Source organism: Cyanistes caeruleus, unplaced genomic scaffold (assembly GCF_971803275.1).
Source record: "Cyanistes caeruleus unplaced genomic scaffold, bCyaCae1.hap1.1 HAP1_SCAFFOLD_411, whole genome shotgun sequence".
NCBI classification, from domain to species: Eukaryota; Metazoa; Chordata; class Aves; order Passeriformes; family Paridae; genus Cyanistes; species Cyanistes caeruleus.
The window spans coordinates 1-22,141 of record NW_028256154.1 but is presented as its reverse complement, the minus strand read 5'-3'; the positions used below and the strand labels follow the sequence as shown (position 1 = coordinate 22,141).

At 36.2% G+C, this 22,141-nt stretch overlaps 1 protein-coding gene across 1 annotated transcript; it reads right to left on the bottom strand.

Moving 5' to 3' along the window:
• Nucleotides 1–1,037: 1,037 nt before the first annotated feature.
• Nucleotides 1,038–18,607, bottom strand: LOC147645382 (oxysterol-binding protein-related protein 10-like). Its single transcript, XM_086874675.1, has 3 exons — nt 14,153–18,607; nt 12,339–12,418; nt 1,038–1,294 (listed from the first exon to the last, which is right to left on the bottom strand). Exons 1-3 carry the CDS (start codon nt 14,355–14,357, stop codon nt 1,046–1,048), a joined length of 534 nt encoding a protein of 177 aa, XP_086730801.1. The 5' UTR covers nt 14,358–18,607; the 3' UTR covers nt 1,038–1,045.
• Between the last annotated feature and the right edge of the window lie 3,534 nt (nt 18,608–22,141).

Sequence of the window (22,141 nt, the reverse complement as noted above, 5' to 3'; positions counted from 1 at the left end):
TCCCAACTTATTATGATCAGCACATATACTAATACTCTCTTTTAAATTGCTTTCAGTCTTACTCAGCTTCTTTTGACAAAATTGCAACACCTCCCACTGTTGATTTTATTAATAGTTTTAAGGTGCACTCTGAACTCAACCTATGAGAGCAAATACATTCAGCATGCTATAAACAACCTGGAGGAGATGACTGGTAGACAAAGACAGGATATTTTTATAAAAAATAAACAGATGTGTGTTTTCTATAATGTGGAAAAACCGTGGGTGACATTCAGACAGTGAGTTCTTAATTTCTGATGTTTACTGGAAGAAAAACACGCATTCCTCCTCAGGATGTACAATTTAAGCCTTCATTGAAAGCATATCTCAAGAATTTATTCAAATTCTGAACATGAAAGACAAACCAAAAAATAGTATGTGATGAAAGATGAAAGTGTATTCTGTGAAAATCTGCCATACTATTTAAGCTTAAAACTCTGTACTATTTTTGTTGCCTGGAAGACAGACTTTAAATTGGTGTGAGTTAAATTTCTCAAACATTGGTACAAACAGGCTTTAAAAGAAACAAGCTTTCTTCATTGGTTTTCATGCATTTGATACAGATAAACCATTTTTCCCCTGCAAGGTCAGGAATATAAAATTGACACAACGTTAAGACTACAGCAGGACAACAACAAACTGCTTAGTGCAGGGAGCAACGCCTTTGTTTACGTGTTCATCAGACTTATTTAAGTAGTTTTTTTCCAGCTTTATTTAAGTGATTCAGGGCCACTTTTCAATCTGAGAGGCATTGTTGCATGCAGCTTCAAAGAGGTTTTCCTCAACTATTGCAACACCACTGCAAAGTCCAGGAGCTGTTGCCAATCGACTTTACTTTTAAGCGTCTGCACACACCAGTTTTAACATCAACATAAAAAAATCTGTATACACCTGACCTGAAGTTGAACCAGAACTAAAGCCCTTACTCAGCAAGGGGATCAAAACAAAGCAGCCACAAAGTTGGAAACAAAGAGAATCATTAACTTGTCAGACTCAACTGCTTATCCTAAAGCAAAATAAGCACCTCCAAGCTATAGCAAAACAGCAGATGTTTCTCTCTTACCTCTCTGACTTCATGGAGTTGACCAGATCTCTGGCTCTTGGCTCTTCGAGCAGCTGCAGGTGATTTGTGATGTGTGATGGTTACAACAGTTGGTCCACTTTGATTCATGTGTTTCTGGCCACTCGGAGATGCAGAATTCACTGTCCCAGGCGGCAGTAGAGATGAGCTTCTACTTCGTGAAGATGAGATGCTCTAGAACAAGCAATAGGATTGTAATATTAGCAACCTTTACATAAGTAAAAATCTAAATTCAAGCTATACATTTGTATTGTTCTACTTTTCTCACAAACCTAAATCTGGAGGTGGAACTGATTTATTCCTTCTGAACCATATGCATCACAGGCTCAGCAGGCTCAGCAGAAATGTTCTTGGAAACATTAGAACTATTGCCTTTTTTTCTTGGCTTGCCTGAAATTGGTTTTTGCAAAAAATCTTCACAAATTCTTACATAATAATATGCTGCTTAGTTCTTACAATCCCACTTTTTAGGAAAGCTTAGGAAAGAATTTTCAGAGTAACAACAATGCAAACACAAATATTTCTTATGAAACCACTGACCTACAATTCACCAAACTGGTGTGAACAGCAAGGAAGAAAAAAATCTTAACGCTTTCATTGGATGAACGTCTGAAACAGTGCAGTATTGTTTTCAGTATCAGAGGAGGTGCAATTTTGGGAAGGCCTACCCACACACCAATTAAACATTTGACACAAAATATGGCTTAAAGAAATCAACACATTTTGGAGTAAGCTTGGGATGAACCTAATATACAAAATTTATATACAATAAAGGTCAGAAATAAATCTCCAACAGTATCTGCAGTATGAATACTTTTAACATACATTCTATTAAATCAGTCAGCACATTCAGTTTTTATCTGTCAGTGCTGCTATTTCAGTTTGCTCTCTGCAGACCTCAAACACAAGTTATCCTGGAGGTCTATAGGACACCAATTCTCAAGCTCAGATGGGCACCAGATCACCATGGGCCATCATGTATAAAGCGCAACACAAAAAGGTTTCTCCCTTCTATTTGAACTGTGGATTGCATCTCTAAGGTTAAAACTGAAACAGAGTAACTTTTACCTTACATAACATAAACAATTCAGAGAGTAACATTAAGTAGCACTTTAGGACAGGTGAAGAAAATATACAGCCCAAAGAGTAAATCACCTTTCCACCTCTCTTCCAAACCCTTCACAAATAACAATGGCAACCTACAACATTGCCAAGACAGTCACCATCCACACAAGGTACTTCTGCTGAGCCTGCTAGTGAGTACACAAAAGTATTCACTGGGTATAATCTCTTTTCTTGTACCTTACAGGTCCCTTTTTGCAAGTCTGTGGTAATCTTCAAACCAAGGTGAACAGGTCCCAACTAGCACTGCAATTAAAGTCAGGCCTCATGTTACCACCACACTGACTGTATAGGACAAGGCAGATTATTTGGGACTGCCAAGGAGGAAGAGTGAAACAAGTAATACAATCCCTCTGACACCACCACAGAAAACTAGACTTTTTGAAGGTTTAAAAAATGGGTTATCACATTGTCAGTGTGCAAAGAGCTACTAATCTCATAGAAATAATTATTATTCTATTGGTCTAGACTTAACATTTACAAATGCTTCCAAGAATGATGGTCTGACTGTTTTTTAAATGAATATATTCTTTGCTACCATGGCCAATACGATTACAATAATAAGCATCTGTTCAAAAATTATCCACCCTGGCTGATAAATCACAATTGCATTAAAACTGGATTTGACTCCAAGGCAAAAAAGCAGCACGAGGTGTAATTTGTCAGAAGGGCACAGAAGGTTGCCAGGTTTGTAATTCATCTTCCATTTGAAAGAGCATGTCTTAGACATAACTACAATTATAATAAGAGCCAGAGGAAAAGGTATTTGAGAGAAAGAAGGGGAAGAAGGAAACTGAATTTCCTTTTTCAAACATATATTCCACAGAAAGAGGGTATTCCTAGTATATAAGAGCAGAATATACATCACTAATGTTTATTTTTCAAACTGACTAGTATCAGAATACTTCTAAACTAAATTTAGTGTGTAGAGGAAGAACAAGAGGAATTTATATTTTTAATTGAAAAATCAACTTCTCTTTTAGGTTAATAAAAGTTGTTTTTGTTTTATAATGAAATCTTTTGAGATTCACTGACATTTTAGTATCATACTATCACAATAATAAAAATACACAGCTGCTACTTTTATATAGCTAAACATCCTAAGATTCAGATAAACATCAGCAATGTAGAACAGTGAGTTTTACCATTAGTTTCACTTAAAAGAAAGCAATATTCTGTGAAAGGTAAAGTTTTACTATGTTTTGATTTTCTTGAGGGAGAGCTCTGCACATAACAGAAGTTAACACAAAACATAGATGGAAAAATCCATGTACTGATTCAGACTGTGGGACCACAGTGCTTTTAAGATTGCTCTTCCTAAGTTTTCCCAAGGTATGTGGCAGCTCACAGCAACTTCTGGTGAACAGCCAGGGCATGGAGTTTGGGGATCAGTGGAGCAGGAAAGAAAAGTAAGAAAAAGGAGTCCATCTCTAGTTTCAGTAGTGGGTGGTGCTCAAGAAGGCTGTCTGCTACAGGAACCCTGTAAACCCAAATCTCTACATAAGCCTGGCAAGGGCTGCCCATGATCCCCTGCCTGGTTGCTCCTGACACTCAGCTCTGTTGCAGGGCAAGGCATGGACTTTGTGATCTCCAAGGAGAATCATCTCTGCCAGTGAGTCTCCTAGAGACCTCTGCTTCCCCTTGTAGCACAGAAGAGTCACCAATGCTATGGAGCTCATACAGTCAGGGAGACTGGCAATCTGGAATTTGCACATATATGGTCTGTGCCAAGTATCAAGCTAAATACATTGGTTCATGATCAGCTCCTACAGGTCTATTAAGAAAGCTCCCCTCACCTCTTTGTTTTCTGTCCCTTTATACCCTTCATCCATCTGTAGTGACCCAACATTTCCAAACAATGTGCCAGAAAATTCCACCAGCCCACAACACAAATACTCCAGCACCTAAATTTGGTACTATTCTTCAGAGGGCATCTGTAACACACAGACTTTGTATGACCTCACCACCAGGACCCCTGGCTACCCATTAAGCTATCTCTAGACAAGGCCCCATGACAAACAAAAATTTGCAATTTAAAACTTGGAAAATCAGTCACAGTCAGTATGCATGTGAATGCCTGCAGAAGGCAGTTTTTCAGTTTTTACAACCACTCAAAACCTTTTCAGGTTGGACTCCACTTCTCCACTGCCACAGAGAACAGCAGCAGAGCACTGTGCCTGCTGCATCCAAGAAAATGGGAGAAGCATCCAATTCCTTCTGACAGCTTCTTCCTGTCACTGCCAGAAGAGGACTCTCCAGGAACTGCACACTCAGCCCCTCAGGCACTTTTGAATTTTACAGCACATTGTCAACACCTATGTCTCAGCCAAATACTTGACTCCTCTTTTGCAGAATTTCTTGAGATTATACACTGGGAATGACAAGCATCCCTTTTGCATTGACACACAGATGTGCAAAAATCAGAATTTTCCATTTCTGCTAAAATATGAAAAACCATGTGAAGTTTTTCAATGCTAAAAGCACTCCAACTATAAATCATACTACAACAGCCATGAAAGTCACTCTCACAGGAAATCAAAGCAATGACAGTAACTGATGGGCCTTTATGCCTCACCCCCTGCTCTTCCCCCATCACTGCTCATATGACTGATCTGCTCTTATTATTATCACATATCATTTTCTTTGGTCTCGCCGCTTTCGGGCTCACAACTAAATAAATAAAAAGACAGCGAAAAGTCTGATGAAAGGAAGACGTAAGCTCTTCAACAATTAGTAATGCATAGTGCCAATAATGAGTCCAGAAATCCACAGGCTGAAGCATCCCAAAAGGACTGCAGATTTTCTTTCCTGAGGCTACACTTTACCATTGCACCAACATTTTGCCTGCTAATAAAATGAAGCCAATAAAAGAATAATAAAAGAAGCTAATAAAAGATTAATTTGTAACTTGCATTCATATGTGTTTTATGACCTAAAGCAAGCTAAAGTATGCTTAGCTAAAATAGATTTAGGTTAAAATTTTTGTTTTAGTAGCCTGTCCATCCCCAAGACAAAAAAGCAGTATAATGAATGCTTCCATTTGGATATCAAAAATCCTAACAATTAAAATAATGGAATTGCAGAACAGTAAGTTCGAGCTATACTAATGTTTTCATGACTCATTCTCCCAGGAGATTGCCCTGTTCACAAAGAAGCTGAAGTGTTTTTCACCACTTACCAGAAGCAAACAATTTTTTATTTTTTTTATTTTGGAAAGTAAAAGCAATGTTCCAGATATCAATAAAAAAATTTCTGAGGTGAATTTTCATATCTGCTTATGGTTGATAATCATCATTTTCACAGGCACTGTGCCACAGATGTTCTTCTCAGAATAATAATTACTAAAATGACACTCCATTACTCCTCTGCATATATACAGCATAGAAAACCAATCCCTTCATGCAGCTTTAGAGTTATGGGAAGTCACATGCTATCAGAAAGTAATTACAATTTTGAGACACCACCATTCAGTGTTTTAATTCCCATCTACTTCTTTTCCAATGCACCCTAAGTAAACAAACAGTGATAAAAGATAAACGTAGACAAAGTTCTGCTTCATTTACATTATAATCATTCACAAATATTAAAATGCAAATGATGGAATCTACATAATAGCCAAACTTCAGCACTGCAAAGAGACCAGCTTACAATGTTTTGCACATTTCTGACAAGCACCATCTATGGTACTAACTTTTCTGATAGAGTATCATAGTGCTTCATCATCTTCAGTAAGGCAATATATGTCTTTTTTTTAAGCAAGAGACAATGATAATCATTCTATCATAACATCTTTTCTTCATCAAGAATCATTTGAGCATGTTCAATTCTAAATTGGTTTTCTTACATTTCTGTAGAAAGATTTTTGAAGCAGTGAGCAACTCTTATTTTCATGCAGCTTCCAAAAGGAGGAAAAAGTATGTCAAACAGACACTTGTCAACAGCCAAGCACTGCTTTCCTCTCAGCCTCACTACTGGAAGGATTTCAGTGCATGTTTTAACTAGAAGTGTCATTCTTTAGTTGACTTCTATAGGCCAGGGATGAGAAGAGGAAGCAGACAAGAATACCAATGGAGGAACAGTGAAGCTCAAAAGGCAAAGCAATTCGAAATGCACAGAAGAACCAAAACAACACTGAGAAGGACTTGAAGTTTTCACTAATTTGGCTTTATAAAAAGTTACCATGCAGATGTTAAAAATACCCAGCCAATGATCCACTTAGAAATACAAAGGTCTCTGTGGCCATTCATTATTAAGGCAAAAAGAAACATGATAAAACCAAAGATCTATGATAGTCACTCTTCCAGCTGTGGAGAAAAATGACACATCTGCCTCATAATAATTTGATAAAAGTGTTAAGTTTGAGTCATTACTGCAGGTGCTGTTTCACATTATAGCCAAACTGATACTGCAGCTGATACTGAAAGGGGCAGGTTTGGACTTTTTTTTCCCAAATAGAGCAAATAGAGAACCAGAGACAGGACACACATTCATCAGAGATCTGGTCAGAGAGCTGATTTTTTTAGTAGGATGCCATTTTTTCTAATTCTGATGCCCAAGTTAATACAGAACTGGAAACACGACAAAATCCACACAAAAGCAGAAGGCAGCAGAAGGAAGGGAACTGGATTGCAATTCACAGCTGCAAAGAATCAGCAAATGAGTTCAGCTTAAAGATGAATCCACACCATGCAATTTTAAGCAGCTAGCTCACTGTGCAGCTCCAAACCAAAAGCTGAAGCAACAGAGTCTGTCTCCTTATTCCTACACAGACCTAAGCTGAAATTTACCATCTGAGCACAGAAGTGACTTCACAACATAAAGGTTCTTCTCCCTGTCACACTGCTGATACAGACACACTGAGATATACAAGGGCTATATGCAAATCCAGCAACCAATCCACACACTGGCATTAAGAGCTGGTTAAAAAACCTCTGTTTGTTTTCAGCTTTCACAGCCACCATCATTAAACAGTCAAGAAAAAATTAGTATGAAACAGAAGAACTAAAAAGACTGTGACAATTTCTGGATACAAAATTATTCTTGGAAGTTACCACAGAAATTATGCATATGCCTACTCCTTCTAGAAAGCATTTTATACCACTGAATTCAAACTAATGTTTTAATTAAAGCTTGTACAAAATATTCACTTAGAATTGTCTAAAATAACCAGCAATCCTATCCAGACATAGAAGATTTCTTCCAATACAGTTGATTTGGCACTTATGGAGGTTGAGCAATCTGTAATTAAGTGAAATGAGACTTGTCTGGAAATACCAAGAACATTAAGAGTATCTGACAGCATGGGAATTATTTGTCAGAGAACATTTTTCTTTTACTGCTTTTTAGCTATGTAAAATACCTTGTAAAATTTAATTAAAAAAAAGTCAGAGACTTGGCTTGTGTTACATCCACTCATTAACTGTATACCGCTCACCTTTGGACCATTCATTGACACACAACTAAATTTAGTGTTTAGTAACAACTTCTTTTTTCAACCACTTCTCTATTTAATTTCCTTCACCACTCCAATCCCCAGCTGAAGCTTTAAAATCAGTCATGACAGCAAGTCATTCAGCAGCATTTTGAAGCAGGCAAAAAAGAAAGGAAACTAATGCTGATCTAGATCTTGCTGCAGCAAGAAGGAATGCTCTTCTCTGAGTATTTCAAAAAAACAGTGACACAGCTTCAGCTTTGTAAAACATCCTCCAAATTATGATGTTTTTCTACTAATTCCCTTCTAGTAATATCTACTCAAGATTTTAAAAATGTGTTCTCTCTGCAGTATGAATGACCTGTTGCTAAGAGTTACTTCACTGGTATTCTTGGGAACCTTCCCACTGCTTGCCTGGTTATCCCATTATTATTTTTTTCACATTTAAAACCATATCCCACTTGCATAACATAAAATATACCTCTCACTGCATATTTTTCACTTCCCATTCTACCTCTTTCAATTGTATGACTCCTGAAGAACAGCTAGAAATTTCTGCATCTCAATATTCCTGTGAAAAAGGTGAATTTAAGCTGCAGAAGAAGCTGAGAGCAAACGCTCAGATTCCAACTTTCCAGATGCTATTCCCAGACAGAGCTTGGATTCTGTTCAAACTCCAGAAGCTCAGAACACGAGTATCTTTCTGTTCATAATAACACAATGAGAGACAGATAACTTGCAGTTTTCACTTACTACAGCCCTTAAAGTATACAGAGAGGGAGGAATAAAGAGATCCAGCCCTGCTGCCAGCAGAATAACAAATCACATCATGACAGTCCTATCAATGGTAGAGCTCTTTAACAAAACCCAAAAACACAGATTTTTGTGAAGTCCTTGATTATGCAAAAGTAAGTCAAACATATACTCATCTCTGTGTCATTACAGACCCTAAGCTAAGCACAAAAGAAACAGTAAGGTGGCTAAAAATGGCAGAATGCTATTTTATGTAAATTTAAAATGTTTTAAAGAGCATGTTTCCATTTCCATGCAAATAATCATTTAGTATGAAGTACCATCATCTACAAGAGAAAGAAAAAAAAACATCATAAGGAAATGAAGCAGTTCTTGCTTCTCTTACCTCCTAGCAGGCAGTAGATATGAAGTAAGACACTGAGGAAAAGGAAAGGAAAAAAGAAAAGAAAAAAGAAAGAAAAAAGAAAGAAAAAAAGAAAAAAAAGAAAGAAAAAAAAGAAAAGAAAGAAAGAAAAAAGAAAAAAGAAAGAAAGAAAAAAGAAAGAAAAAAAGAAAGAAAAAAGAAAGAAAAAAGAAAGAAAAAAAGAAAGAAAAAAGAAAGAAAAAAGAAAGAAAAAAGAAAGAAAAAAGAAAGAAAAAAGAAAGAAAAAAGAAAGAAAAAAGAAAGAAAAAGAAAAGAAAAAAGAAAAAAAAAAGAAAGAAAAAAGAAAGAAAAAAGAAAGAAAAAAGAAAAGAAAAAAGAAAGAAAAAAGAAAGAAAAAAGAAAGAAAAAAGAAAGAAAAAAGAAAGAAAAAAGAAAGAAAAAAGAAAGAAAAAAGAAAGAAAAAAAGAAAGAAAAAAAGAAAGAGAAAAAAGAAAGAAAAAAGAAAGAAAAAAGAAAGAAAAAAGAAAGAAAAAAGAAAGAAAAAAGAAAAGAAAAAAGAAAAAAGAAAAAAGAAAGAAAAAAGAAAGAAAAAAGAAAGAAAAAAAAAAGAAAAAGAAAAGAAAGAAAGAAAGAAAAAGAAAAAGAAAAAGAAAGAAAGAAAAAGAAAGAAAGAAAAAAGAAAGAAAAAAGAAAAAAGAAAGAAAGAAAAGAAGAAAGAAAAAGAAAGAAAGAAAAGAAAAAGAAAAAGAAAAAAGAAAAATAATAGAAAAAGAATAGAAAAAGAATAGAAAAAGACTAGAAATGCTTCCTTTTTTCTACTTTATGGAATTTCTGTGAAGGATTGCTACCTTGTAAACAATAACCGATCTCCAAAGTCTAATTATTGCAGCATTCAGGCTTTTGATCTCTTCCTTTTGTAAAGAAAAACAGGGAGAAGTTTTCAAACCTACTTGTAGATAAAATTCAAGCTAGCACTATATGCAATGCTAAAGCCAGGTAAAATAGTCTTCTCAGTTAATATTCTAATACTGAGAAGATAGGAGGGGGGGAAAGAAAAAAAGCTTATTAAAAACAAGAGATAATTCTTGACACAAGAAAGATTTCTAGGAACAGGTAAGCACAAAATTGCTTCAAGAACAGTCCACTTCTGGAGTAAGAAGTAGAGTCACCAGGGGTCTCATCTGAAGCACATAAATTCCCAACATTTTATTTTCTGGACTGTTTAGTTTAAAATACAGAAGGTAGATATTCTCAATTTGCTCCGTGTCTTACAAAAGCACAGAATTAAAAGTGCTTTACTAAAAAGATTTTAAGTGAAAAGTGACCTGGCCTGATTTGTAACACAGAACTAAGAAAAGTAGTTTTCTTCAGCATTATATTTTATACTCAACAGATTCAAGCTAACCAAAACATATCTATCCAAAATACATCTATACTCCAACTTCCTATGCCAAATTTCCATAACTCATCAGTCTTTAAGAAAAATGCAAGAACCCTCTTCCTACTACCTGAAATATTTTTTCATTTAGTTCCTCTGCTACAAATGTCCAGTACCCCTCTACTAAGGAAATCCTTTTACTTTCTTGCACAATGAGCATAAGAACCAGCAGCAAACCACAGCATTGTTGGTCACTATGCAAGAATACAAGCAGTCCAGTGAGATGCTCCTCATTCTAAAGCCTTCCTGTTTCCAAAAGCTGTACCTTAGATCTTCTATGACAGAAACTGTCTTTGTCCTTATTAGCCTCCCACTCCTTTCGTCAAGACTTTCAAATAAAGTTTTGCTTCACAAATACTTTTGAAATCTATAAACACTTTTGGTGTCCAAAGCATCCCAAAATATTCTCCACTTTCTAGTCATGCCCTTTTGGGGCCTTTTTTGGGTTTTTTTTGTTTAACCTGTTCTCAAATCCTTTTCTTTGAGGCTCCCCATATCAATATTATTATTAACAGCTATCAAATACTTGCTTTTCAGCCACTGCAGAGCACTTACTGTACTGATTTCCCCTTTCCATTCTCATCATCAGAAAAAAAAAAGGCTACAATGAAGCCAAATTTCATCACACAGAGTTCCTCCTGTACAGAAGAACAGCAAATACAATTAAGAGTACTTCATTTTCCCCACTCAAATTTTACATTTCAGAAATGGAAGGGGACTGACAAAATTATTCATTACAAGTATTTAACATAATTAGAGCCATCTAAGTACTATCCTTTTTTTTTTCCTGATAATTTCTAAAATTTTGCTTGCTTTCTTTGGACCACTACTAGCTGCTGTTTATTTTCACTGTTGTAACCAAGATTTTTCTCTTGACACACTAATTAATTCAGAACAAAATATACAGATACTACTCCTGTAGTAGGAGCTAAACATGGAAAGGTAGTCTGAACAGAAATTATTACTGAATGCAACAGTTTTTACCTAAGGAGGAAATATCATCCCAACTTCAGTTCCACAAAGATCAGCTTCAACTAAATGGCTGCCATTCTAAACAAGATTTTGCTATTGAAATATAGTAATTTATTACAGGCAGGAAAAAAATAAAAACAAAGTCAGTATTAAAAAATATTATGAAAATTAATAGTGTAGAAGTGTAAGAATTAGTATGCCATTGCACAAGTCTCTGATATCATATATACTGAACAGCAGTTTTACCACCTCATCACAGTTAAATTATAGATGCTAAAAATTTAAATGCATTTAAGAAGTGACCAGAAAACATACTGAGGAATAAGTCCTTGATTGAATTGAGTATAAAAAGATGGCATCACTATCTGGCACAGGAGCTGCAAATCAACAGCAACTGTAAGACTACCCTGATCAAGTACAGTTGCACCCTTCTGAGTAGTACTGGGACACATCCATATAAAGAAACTACATTGAATTCCAATGTACAAGAATTTTGAAAGTACCAAAATACTCAAGCTACTTAATTCTCCTTCAAAAAGGGTTTCATTTGTACCACAATTCATGCCATTTCCACTTGGAAGTCAGAGAGAGCCTCAACCCATCATTTTGCTATCTTTCAAATCTATACAGTTGGTCTTTTTACCTGCCCAAAATATTTAGCTGTTTGAGGACAAAAATTGTGGACCACTAGTTCCAAAGAGATGTAAGTAACATAAATTTTCATATAATGAGCTCTCTCCATTTTAGTAAAGATGATGAAGAATGACTGCTGCTAACATCTATCTGAAGCTTCCCATAATAAAAGTCATGAAATTGTATAAAATTAAATAAGACTACATTAGTTAATACTTTTAAATACTAATCAGGACATCACATTGTATTTATTAATAAACGGTTGATTCAGCCACTCTATTAACCATGCACTTCGCTAAATTATTATAAACAGGAAAATGTTTATTAAGATCACCCAAACTGACTTAAGCATGCTGCAGTTACTGACAAATGACAATTTGCTGCTTTTACTCAAAACCCTCTAAACATCAACCCACTAATTACAGCAGCCAATCATCCAGACTATGCTGTTCTCCACCTACTCCACTTAAAACATAATAGTTACTTCTCACTCTTAATTATTTACCTTAGAATCACTTTCCTTGTGATGTTTGGCACAGGATCGAAGCTGAGTTATCCAGTATTGTTTCTCCTTTGCATCAGCAGCTAGAACAGAAACAAGAAAATGCAGGTGATCACACATAAATCAATACTTATTTTGCACAAGAGGTGACAGGGCAGAGGGGGAAAAATTAATTATTTATTAGGATGCAGTATAAATCCTAATTTATGCTACATAAGAACACACGTTTTTCAGTGCAACACATCTAACCCTGTACTTAAGAGACCCGTTGGAAGAAATGAACTTGTGAGTCTTCTTCATAGTTTTCTCCTCCACATGTCAGCAAAAGCAGAACTATCTACCTCAAGAAGATATTTTTGTTCTAAATTTTTCATCCACTTTTGTTTTACTTGTCTATGTTTGTGAAGGACAAGGGCCACACCACAGTATTTAAACCCATAAAAGCTCTACACTCAGGTTGTCAATCAGCTACCAGACAAGCCACCAGTTCCCCAGATACTTAAGTGCTTCTAACAGAGTTCAACCAAATCTCTCTCTAAACCCATGTCATTCACATGCAAATTAAAGACACAGGAATAAAAGTCACAATTTCCCACACACATCTTTAAAAACAAGCTTTAAAAATTATTGAAGAGTTTGTCTGCTCTCAGATGGCTCCTGTGTAATATAGTAAGTCTGCTTAGGAGAGAGGCTTTTTTTTTTTCTAAACTACTACAGGAATCCTCACTAAGAATTGCAATACAGAGTTGATAATTTTAGTAAATATTTTCTGTTACTTCCTCTGCTATTGAGTACCTTAATGGTTATTGACTCAGAATAAAAATTGTTTACTGATTTTAATCAAATTCACAGACATCATTCAATTAAAAGGAGCATATTATAAGCATTTGATAATTTCAAGTGATTGGAAAAGCATAATGAAACAACAAGTGTTCATGATTTCTAGCTGTGCAACTTCCAAAGCATTTAACAGAAATTTTCTCTGGTTGTTTCTGAATTCAGTTCTGTATATGAAAGAGCAACACACTATACCACAGGGGACTCCTGCATGCTCAGTCTTGTTGGACAACTGATAAACTGATCAGAATAAAACTAAGAATAGTTCTGTTACACTGCATTATGCAATTTTTTTTTAAATAACAATTTATTTTTTATAAATTAGTTTGATTTGGAAGCATCATGCTCAATCAACCATACTGAAAACACCTTAAAATCAGAACACTGCTTTTTTTTTTTTCTTCCTTTTTTGTAAATATTCCAAAGTAACTCCTATATAACCCTATATTGTCTATATTACACTTGGGAACAAGGGAAGGGAAAATTTTACATTAGAGGTGCATTCAATTACTCCAAGACTGATAATAACATAATATCTTAGCAGCCTCTCACTGGCATTTTTCCCTTCTCTGACCCATCATCAGATTCATTACTGCACATTATCTACAGGATGGTGGCAAGGAAGAAAAGCATTAGAAAACAAATGTTATGCTGTATTATGACAGCAATGAAAGCAGCTTTTTGCTCCTTTGGAAGCAAATAAGATGCAGCATTCAATCAAAATGCCAAAGTAACAGATTACAGAAGCCACCTTGAGGTACCTTCCAGCCCAGAAAGTCTATACGTTGTAAAGCCACATGTACTTGACTCCAGATTACTCCTCCACTCTGTATTAAAACATACTATGTAATAACAGAGCTGTATAGCTACTACTTTCTGACAGCACAGGGAAGTAAGAGAAATGAGATGTGAGAGAAGAGATGCAGAAGTGGGAGTGGCAGAGAACAATAATTCAGCTGACACTGTGAGCAGCACTGTACCTCTTAACTTGTACATCTCTCCATTAGCAGAGTAGACCACTAACATGTGTGGCACTTCATCACTAGGTGATATTATAGCTCCAGCTAAAGACAAGGCTCCTCGTGGCTTTGGGCTCTGGTTTTTAGTTTGTTCATTCATGAAATACTGCAGAATTCCCGTCTCAAAGTCCAACACAAAGTACCTGTTGAAAGAAATTACAAGCATATAGTGTATCCACAGAAGTTTTCATACATTTACCCAACAAAGAGCACAGATTGATCTTAAATCAAGATTATGGTTAAAGTAATTTTTGTTATTACAACTTTATAAGGCATTGTTATTTGGTTTAGTTTTTCAGGGGTAGGCAACCGATTCTTTTATTCATAACAGAAGCCATTTCACAATAAACCAACACTGAAAGATCAGACAAACAAAAAACTAACTAGGTTGCCCAAGTGCTCTAAACGAAAGTGAAGGTATTTCAAAGCTGGTGTGTCAGCCTCAAGAGTTGAAAACATTTATTTTTTCCACAAATAAACCCATCCTTCACAACAGCACAGATCCTAAATTCCATTTCCCTCTGCAAATCTTCTATGCTATTACAAAGAATAACTATTTAACAGTAACCCTTGACCAAGAAGGAACAGACAGCAACCTCTTGGCTCACATGAAGGTCAGTCTACTACAACCCTCAAAAGACTAGAGCAAAGATCACACAACCACAGGTTACCCGCCCTTAGCTGCTTCTAAAAAACCAGCCCTAACAATCTGGGTAATCCACTAACATGGGCATTTATAATAAAAACTATTTGTAACTGTTCCTCAGATTACCACAGGTCATATGAATTTGTGTACAGTAATTCAGAAACTGATTATTCAGACTTCTGTAGCTTCATATATCCTAAATTTGCTGAAGTTACCACATTTTGTCTTAGCTCTTTCACAATATCCCCATATGTAGAACATCTCTAATCTTTCCCATCACAGAACATTTCCAGGATTCTCCTCACAGTCTGCAGTTATTGGTGGTGGTCTGCTCGTCTCTTTATTCATGCTAAATAAGCCTGGACATGATGCAGGCAGTTATTGCCTAAGATGTACAGAGTTTCAGACATTTTGTTTGGCACACCTTCCTTTGCTGCAGTTATGCTTATCTCTCTATGGCCACTGCCTTCACATCAGAGCAAAGATCAAATTCTCTTTCAATTGTTACAGATTAACAACCCTGTCCCAAAGAGTGCATCACTACACCCTTCACTTATGCCCTGACTCAACCTCCCACAAGTACTTCTGCATCCTTTTCCTCAAGAAACAAATGGAAACCCTCCCTTTTGCAATCATGTAGCATATCACCTTCCCTCGACAGGTTATCTTCAAAACAAGGACTAGAGGAACGGCTACCACATTTCAATAGTAGTGTTAAAAATAAGGATGCCCTAAAAGGAAACTGCCAAAATTGCATTTTACCTTACTGACTTGTATTGTACCAGTTCATAACCTTCCTGTTGTGTTTGACTTCTAAATGATTTTACAATACTACTCTTCCTCCTAAAAAGCATTTTTTCTCTTCAGGTTGCTTAGTAGGAGAAAACAAAGCGCTCAACTGCAGGGAAAAACAGCCGAACTGGAAAACATTTCTTTCAAAAGTCAGACTTGCATATTTCACAGCAAATTTTAATTTTCCTCATTCTCATTTTTCCAGATATTCTGGGAATATCTGTTACATACTCAAGAGAGAAAGCAGAGCACTAGACAAAAGTGATGCCATGTCCCTGAGAAAACTACACTGTAGTTTGGCCCTAGAGTTAATGCTTCTCCCCATCATCTCTGAGCTCAGCAGACAAGTCTATACTTTACATGCAGTGATGTTCATTCCGAGCCTGTGCCATCCTCATTATAATTTCATTGTCCTTTTATTGTTCAGGTACAAATAATTTATTTCAGCCTTTGTTATTTATACATTTTTAATCGATTACTACCTTGGAAATCACTGTTGTGGTTACTAAAGTACAGCTCTACAATTAACAAAAGGAGGAACAACAGCTAGAAGAGAAAAAAAAAAGGAAAGAAAAAAGAGAGGCAAGAAAAAGTCTTTTCTTCTCCTATTGAGACCAAAGGATTTGAGGGAAAAAGTTCCTCTATTAGAACAGAATCTATTAAGTTACATAAACACTGAGCGCTTCAGCTCAGAAACTGCTGCATGCTAGACCAGCAAAGTACTCCCAAAATGACTGTAAGCTCCACAAAAATGGGCTTTGCATTGGCTTAAAGCTACCCCAGGGAAGGAAATCAGCCATTCGAGTATAGAATATACCTTTAGCAGCATAATGACATCAGACAGCAGCAACTTCTGCAAATTCCCAAACAGAGGTTGCATCCTTCCGCATCCTTGTTGTCACTGCTACAGCAGTAGTGTTACCTGCAGTTCTAGCCAACCACAACCTATTTTACATAGTCTCACAAAAACAGAACATCATCACCTTGTACCTTAGGTTTTTTGTGATGATGTCTTAGAAGCCTGTAAAAGCAAGCAATGTTTCCAGTAGAAATCAAGCAGTAATTTTAGGAAAGAAAAAAGGTAACTATTTCTCACAAGCCCTCACAGCACCCTTAAGTATTCTGCCTTCTTTCTTGTCCCAAAAGGACCAGGAACTTTTCACAAGCGTCTTGGCCATGACACTGTTCACATCACACAGAATCAAGCATTTCCTTTTCAAAGGTTATGGTTTGATGTGCAACTCCCCTCTTCACCTTTCACACAGTGGTATCACAGAAAAAGACAAGAATAAACTGCACAGACAACCACAGCCTCACAAAAGAAGCAGAGAGATAACACACTTTGAAAACTGCTAAAAGGATAGAAAAAGCTAGGAGAAGGAATAAGGAATTAAATGTCAAATCAAGCAGTGCAAGGCTTCATACAAAGGAGGTGGAGGAGGGAGGAACACAAAGAGATAGGAAAAACAGGAGCAGCTTTCAAAAACATTTTCTCGCATCACAGACCAAATGATGACCCAGTTCAGACCATCACAAAAACACAGAAGAAATGGAGACCAGTGTCTTTCATTAACTGAGGATGGAAAAGCATTATACATATAGAGCAGGACAGAAGAAAAGTGTATGTGTCCCATTTTAGAAGCGCTGTGCAACTGAATCAAAAGGACAGAGATCTCTTTTAACTTCAAAAAGTCATTTGTTCTGCCTAGCAGGGAAATAACAGCACTAACCTCTCTACAGCTGATTAATCTTGCCACCTCATAATCATCCATTTCTCTACTGGCCTTGCTCACATTCACCCATGATGTCATATTTCTGTAATTAATGACGAAATTACTGATGAAAACAAACATACTGTTTAGAGAACAGTCAGGCAGAAGGTAGCAGAGCCCAGTTACATCATACTTCTCATACAAAAAGTTAGTGCTATAGAGAAACTGTGTAACAACTGTTACTGAAAGACACACTTCCAAAAGACAGCTGAATTTTTCTGTTATTCCAAAATCAGAATAACTTTTTTTTAAAAAAAAATTAATAGTCTTTAAGAGTCTATCTAAAGGTAAGGCAGAAAATCACCATTTAAGTATATTTTAAACAGTTTTAACTGCTTACGCACAGTCCAAAATAGACACGCAAAATTACAGGCAAGGGAATCCAGGCTACTTCACAAAAGAAAAGCCAATGGATTTCTCACTTCAGATACAAATCCATTCACACACTAAAAGCTTCCTGATCCTCTGGCCCAGCTTCCTTGAGATCCATCAGGATACTCCCCCTCTGCCATTCCAACTGAATGCAGAGTCATTACCAACTGACATCAATTACAAGCAAAAACATTCACCACACTCTGCAAAGCTCAAGTCTGACACTACCAGAACTGATACCTTTTAAGTCACCCAGGAGTTTGTCTGTGTGGCTTGACGGTAGTTTAATTCTCTTTTATGTCTCACATTTCAAAATTAATGCCCTCCCTGCATAAATTCTAAGTCTTACAAATTCTTCAACTATCTCAATTAAACACTTGTTTTTCACCATGTCCTTCATCTACTCACTCATTCATTCATAGCCATTAAAAAAAAAAAATTAAAATGTCAGGCAGAACATGCATGTTATGCTAGGAAGTGTAACATGTTGCCTTCTGAATTCTCAGAAGGAAAGGGTCAAACACTATTAATGAAGTATTTCAACTGGATTTGCTGCCACTAATATGAGCATTTATTAGAGTAATAATTGTAACATGTGCATATAATATTATAATAATTTATTATTAGTTCCTCGTTCAAGAAGACTTAAAAAAAAAAAGCAATGACTATGCTTTAAAGAGTCATAAAATTCTGGTAGTATAGCAGGAGATGAAAGTGCTCTACCACTAGGGTCTGTCAACAAAGAACAGCAGCTTAACAGGTCTTCCGTAAGAAAAGTTGACATTTCACCAGTGTAACAGATTTAAGGCAATTAAGATTTTTTTTAAAAAAAAATTTTAAAGCCACAGATAAGTATCAGAAGCATGATACAATCACATCCCATGTAATTTACTCACCTCACTGGATCTAAGAACTTTAATTTTCCCATTTCCAGTCAAAATAATTATTTTCATATTCTCCAGTGAAAATTAATACTTTACACATTTCTATGTATTTCATCACTCAATTACACATCGTAACACGATGCACTGCTCCTTGAAGTTGTCACTTGGATACAAATCTGCAACCCAAAATTATGCTCCCAACAGAAAAACACCTCAAAACAAGTTTCTCCTTTTCTTCCCTTATTCTGAACACAACTCAGAAACCAACCATCTGAACCCCATGTTTTCACTACTCCGTAATCCCAAGAAATTTTCAATGTAGGATTGCTAAATCTTTCCATTGTGTAATGCATTCCTAGCAATTTGAGTACTCCTCACACCCTTCTTTCCCCCTTAAGTCAGTTTTCTGGACCAGATTTTGTTAGCTTCCAGTTTGAATCCAAAACGTGACACAGGTTTTTAATAGACATTTGCAACTGGACAATTATAGTCCCAATAAAATCTTCTATTTCTCTCTCCATCTTCTAGGACAACCTCAACTCTTTTTGAAAGCAGCATTGTATTAATTATGTCCCTGGATTGATAGCCTACACTGAAGTCCATGCTTCATAGTTGGACTCTGTCTAATCCTGGACTTTAGGATTAAAATTGATATGTATGTCTGAATACTGCACACTAACACAGACAAATCCTTCTTACTGAAGACAAAAATCTTCCAATTTTCCATAATTTCCAAACAATAAGATTGTTTTCATTATATTGTGACCTAACAGAGCAAGTACTTCTGGATGGAGAGGGATGCTGGGTTGTTTTTACAGCAGGCTAGCTCTGTTCCACCTTTTTGGAGATTTTTTTTCCCCAGTTACTTAACTCACTGGTGCACAGAGGAACTTTTCTTCTTGAAACACCACTTTAGGTCTTCTACAGACATCTTTTCTCCTAAGCCAGTCTCACAACACATACTTTATGATCTGCTTTTTATTCTGCTTTATCCACAAAAATGCAAATTAATTATATAAAATACATTTATTTGAAGCAGAACAGTATTCACTCAGATATAAAACCCTGATAGGCAGCATCACCTTCCCTATCACATTGGAATAGTAACAATTCATGTATTTTCCCTTCTCAGACTGCTGAATTCATCATTCCAGACAATGTGACAAATACAATGCTCTACTCTATACTTCAGCACCAAATTAACTATAGAACAGAACAGCTCACAGCAGAAGAATTTCACTATACCTTCTTCAACCACTGTTCTCAACACTTTTGAGTCTCCAAACACATTTTCCTTTTGCTCCATTCCAATCTCCCCCCAGTCACTGCCAGCAGATATTCTTCACTGATTCCACAACCCTCTAAGTGAAGATTTTCAAGAATAAGGAATCAAACTAGTCTGTAATTTTCTTCCTTTTTTATTTTTTTTTTTTTTTAGGAGTAGTTTTAAACTAGGTGAGAACTGTAGGATAGAAAGTAAATTACTGTGTCAAAGAAAAGCAAAATTTATGGCTCCAGGAACTGAATGAGGTGTCACATAGACATATTTCATTTTTAGGAAACTGTATCTTATTAGGACATCCTGAACACCACATTTATACAACTGCTTCTTTTTTTCCCCTTCTACCTTGATCCATAAAATTAATGGAATTATTCAAGCCAACAAAGATAAAGCATAGCACGCACACATTCGACAGCCAAGGACTTTATTATTAAAAATTATCTCCAAAGTTGTCATTTAAAGAATGATGATCAGGAGAACATGCTCACATTTCAGTAACTCTACCATCCTTTCTGCACTGAGATTCTCAATTTATCATTTTCTAACATAAGAAAGCATTAAGAACCACAGAATTCATTAAAACCTTTACTGACTTTGAGCATCCCTGTATGAAAACAGGATTTTTAGAACACTAATTTTTCAGCATTACTGGAATTCAGTCAAGATGAACTACAATTTGCTGGATATTTTTAGATGTGCTCCGCATCTAAAATGTGGTTAAGGAACAGAGGAAGTATCCACAGCTAATAGATGAACAGCTTGTTTTTGCTGATCAGGCCCTTTATGATCTATCTAACATCCGCAGAATTCTCACACAAATAAAATATTAAGAGAAATCTCCTTTCCTGTCTTGTCAAGTCCCACCAAGCCCTCTTTACAAACCAGAGTGTCACTTCTTTCCCAGCAAAGAAACAATTCCTACTGACCAGCCCATCAGGTTATCAACCTCCGCTTACAATGACAATTATTTTCAACTGTCTGAACTCCTCTGCAGTGATGAGTGCATATGTTGCCCAGATTTTATGGAAGAGAGACTACAGTAAGGACAAACATTAAAAACTGCTTAGGGGCTGCTTTTTAGGAAAGAGGGAGGAAGAATAGGCCTAAAAATAACGTATCCATTTGTATCCATCAGGCTTTGAATTTACAGAGAATTGTGGAGAAGTACATTCATCATACTAATCTATGCTTCAGTACAACATGGCCATGCTGAGGGCTAGCAATTGCAATTTACGGGCAAACATAAACAAAAAGTACACAGTTGAGTTTGACACCATTAACAGCACCTACAGCCCATCACACTGGCTGGCTACCCAATGCTACTTTGTGCCATTTAGTAATCCTTGACACCTTCCTCTTCCTTGTTCTGAATTCATTACTACATAGCAATTAAGCAGACTCAAAGTTTTGTACTGCAGGTCAAGAGAAAAGGGACATAACTGAGCTGCTGTAATTTTAATTCTAGAAATGTTATTACCCAGCTTGATCAGGTCACAGATTAAAAACAGTGCTTCCAGGCAGGAAAACATGCTTTTCTTCGTAAGAAAAGCAACAAAGACCTAAAACAACACAAGAACAGAGTACTTACATGTCACTTCTAATGAACTGCATGTAATGAAAGACACAGTTCTATGAGATTACAAAGCAAGATCAAGGAAACACATGAGAAAACTAGTTTTATACACACCAAACTCATTCCCCATTGGAGGCGAAGGCAATGCTCTGCGTGACAAGGCTTAGTAGGTAAATTAATTCTCACCGAATCAAGTCCACAGGAGTTGTTTGCAATCAACTGGATAATAAAAAGAAGGAAGCTGACTGGTTTATCTTCTCCCAGTCCCTTTTACCTTTCCACTTTTATCCAGAAGCAAGGCCTTGCTCCTTTGAGAAAGTAAAATTACAGACAGCTACTTTGCAGTCTGTACAGACAACTGCTTCCCTGCTCCAAGTCTAAGTGCAATATTGATCTGTCCCAACTAGTAATAAAAATCCCACCAATAAACAAGGCAGCTATCAGAAATCAAGTGCTTCTCTTTCTTCTGTTATCCCTAAATCTAGCTAAAGTGGGCTTTACACTCAGATGTTTAGCTTTCACCTAGTCATCCTCAAGAAAATGTGAAGTAGTAGAACACATGAAGTTAGTCAAGGAATATGCTAGTTGCAAAGTACCTTAAGAATACCCAGAAAAAGAACTGTTAGAGT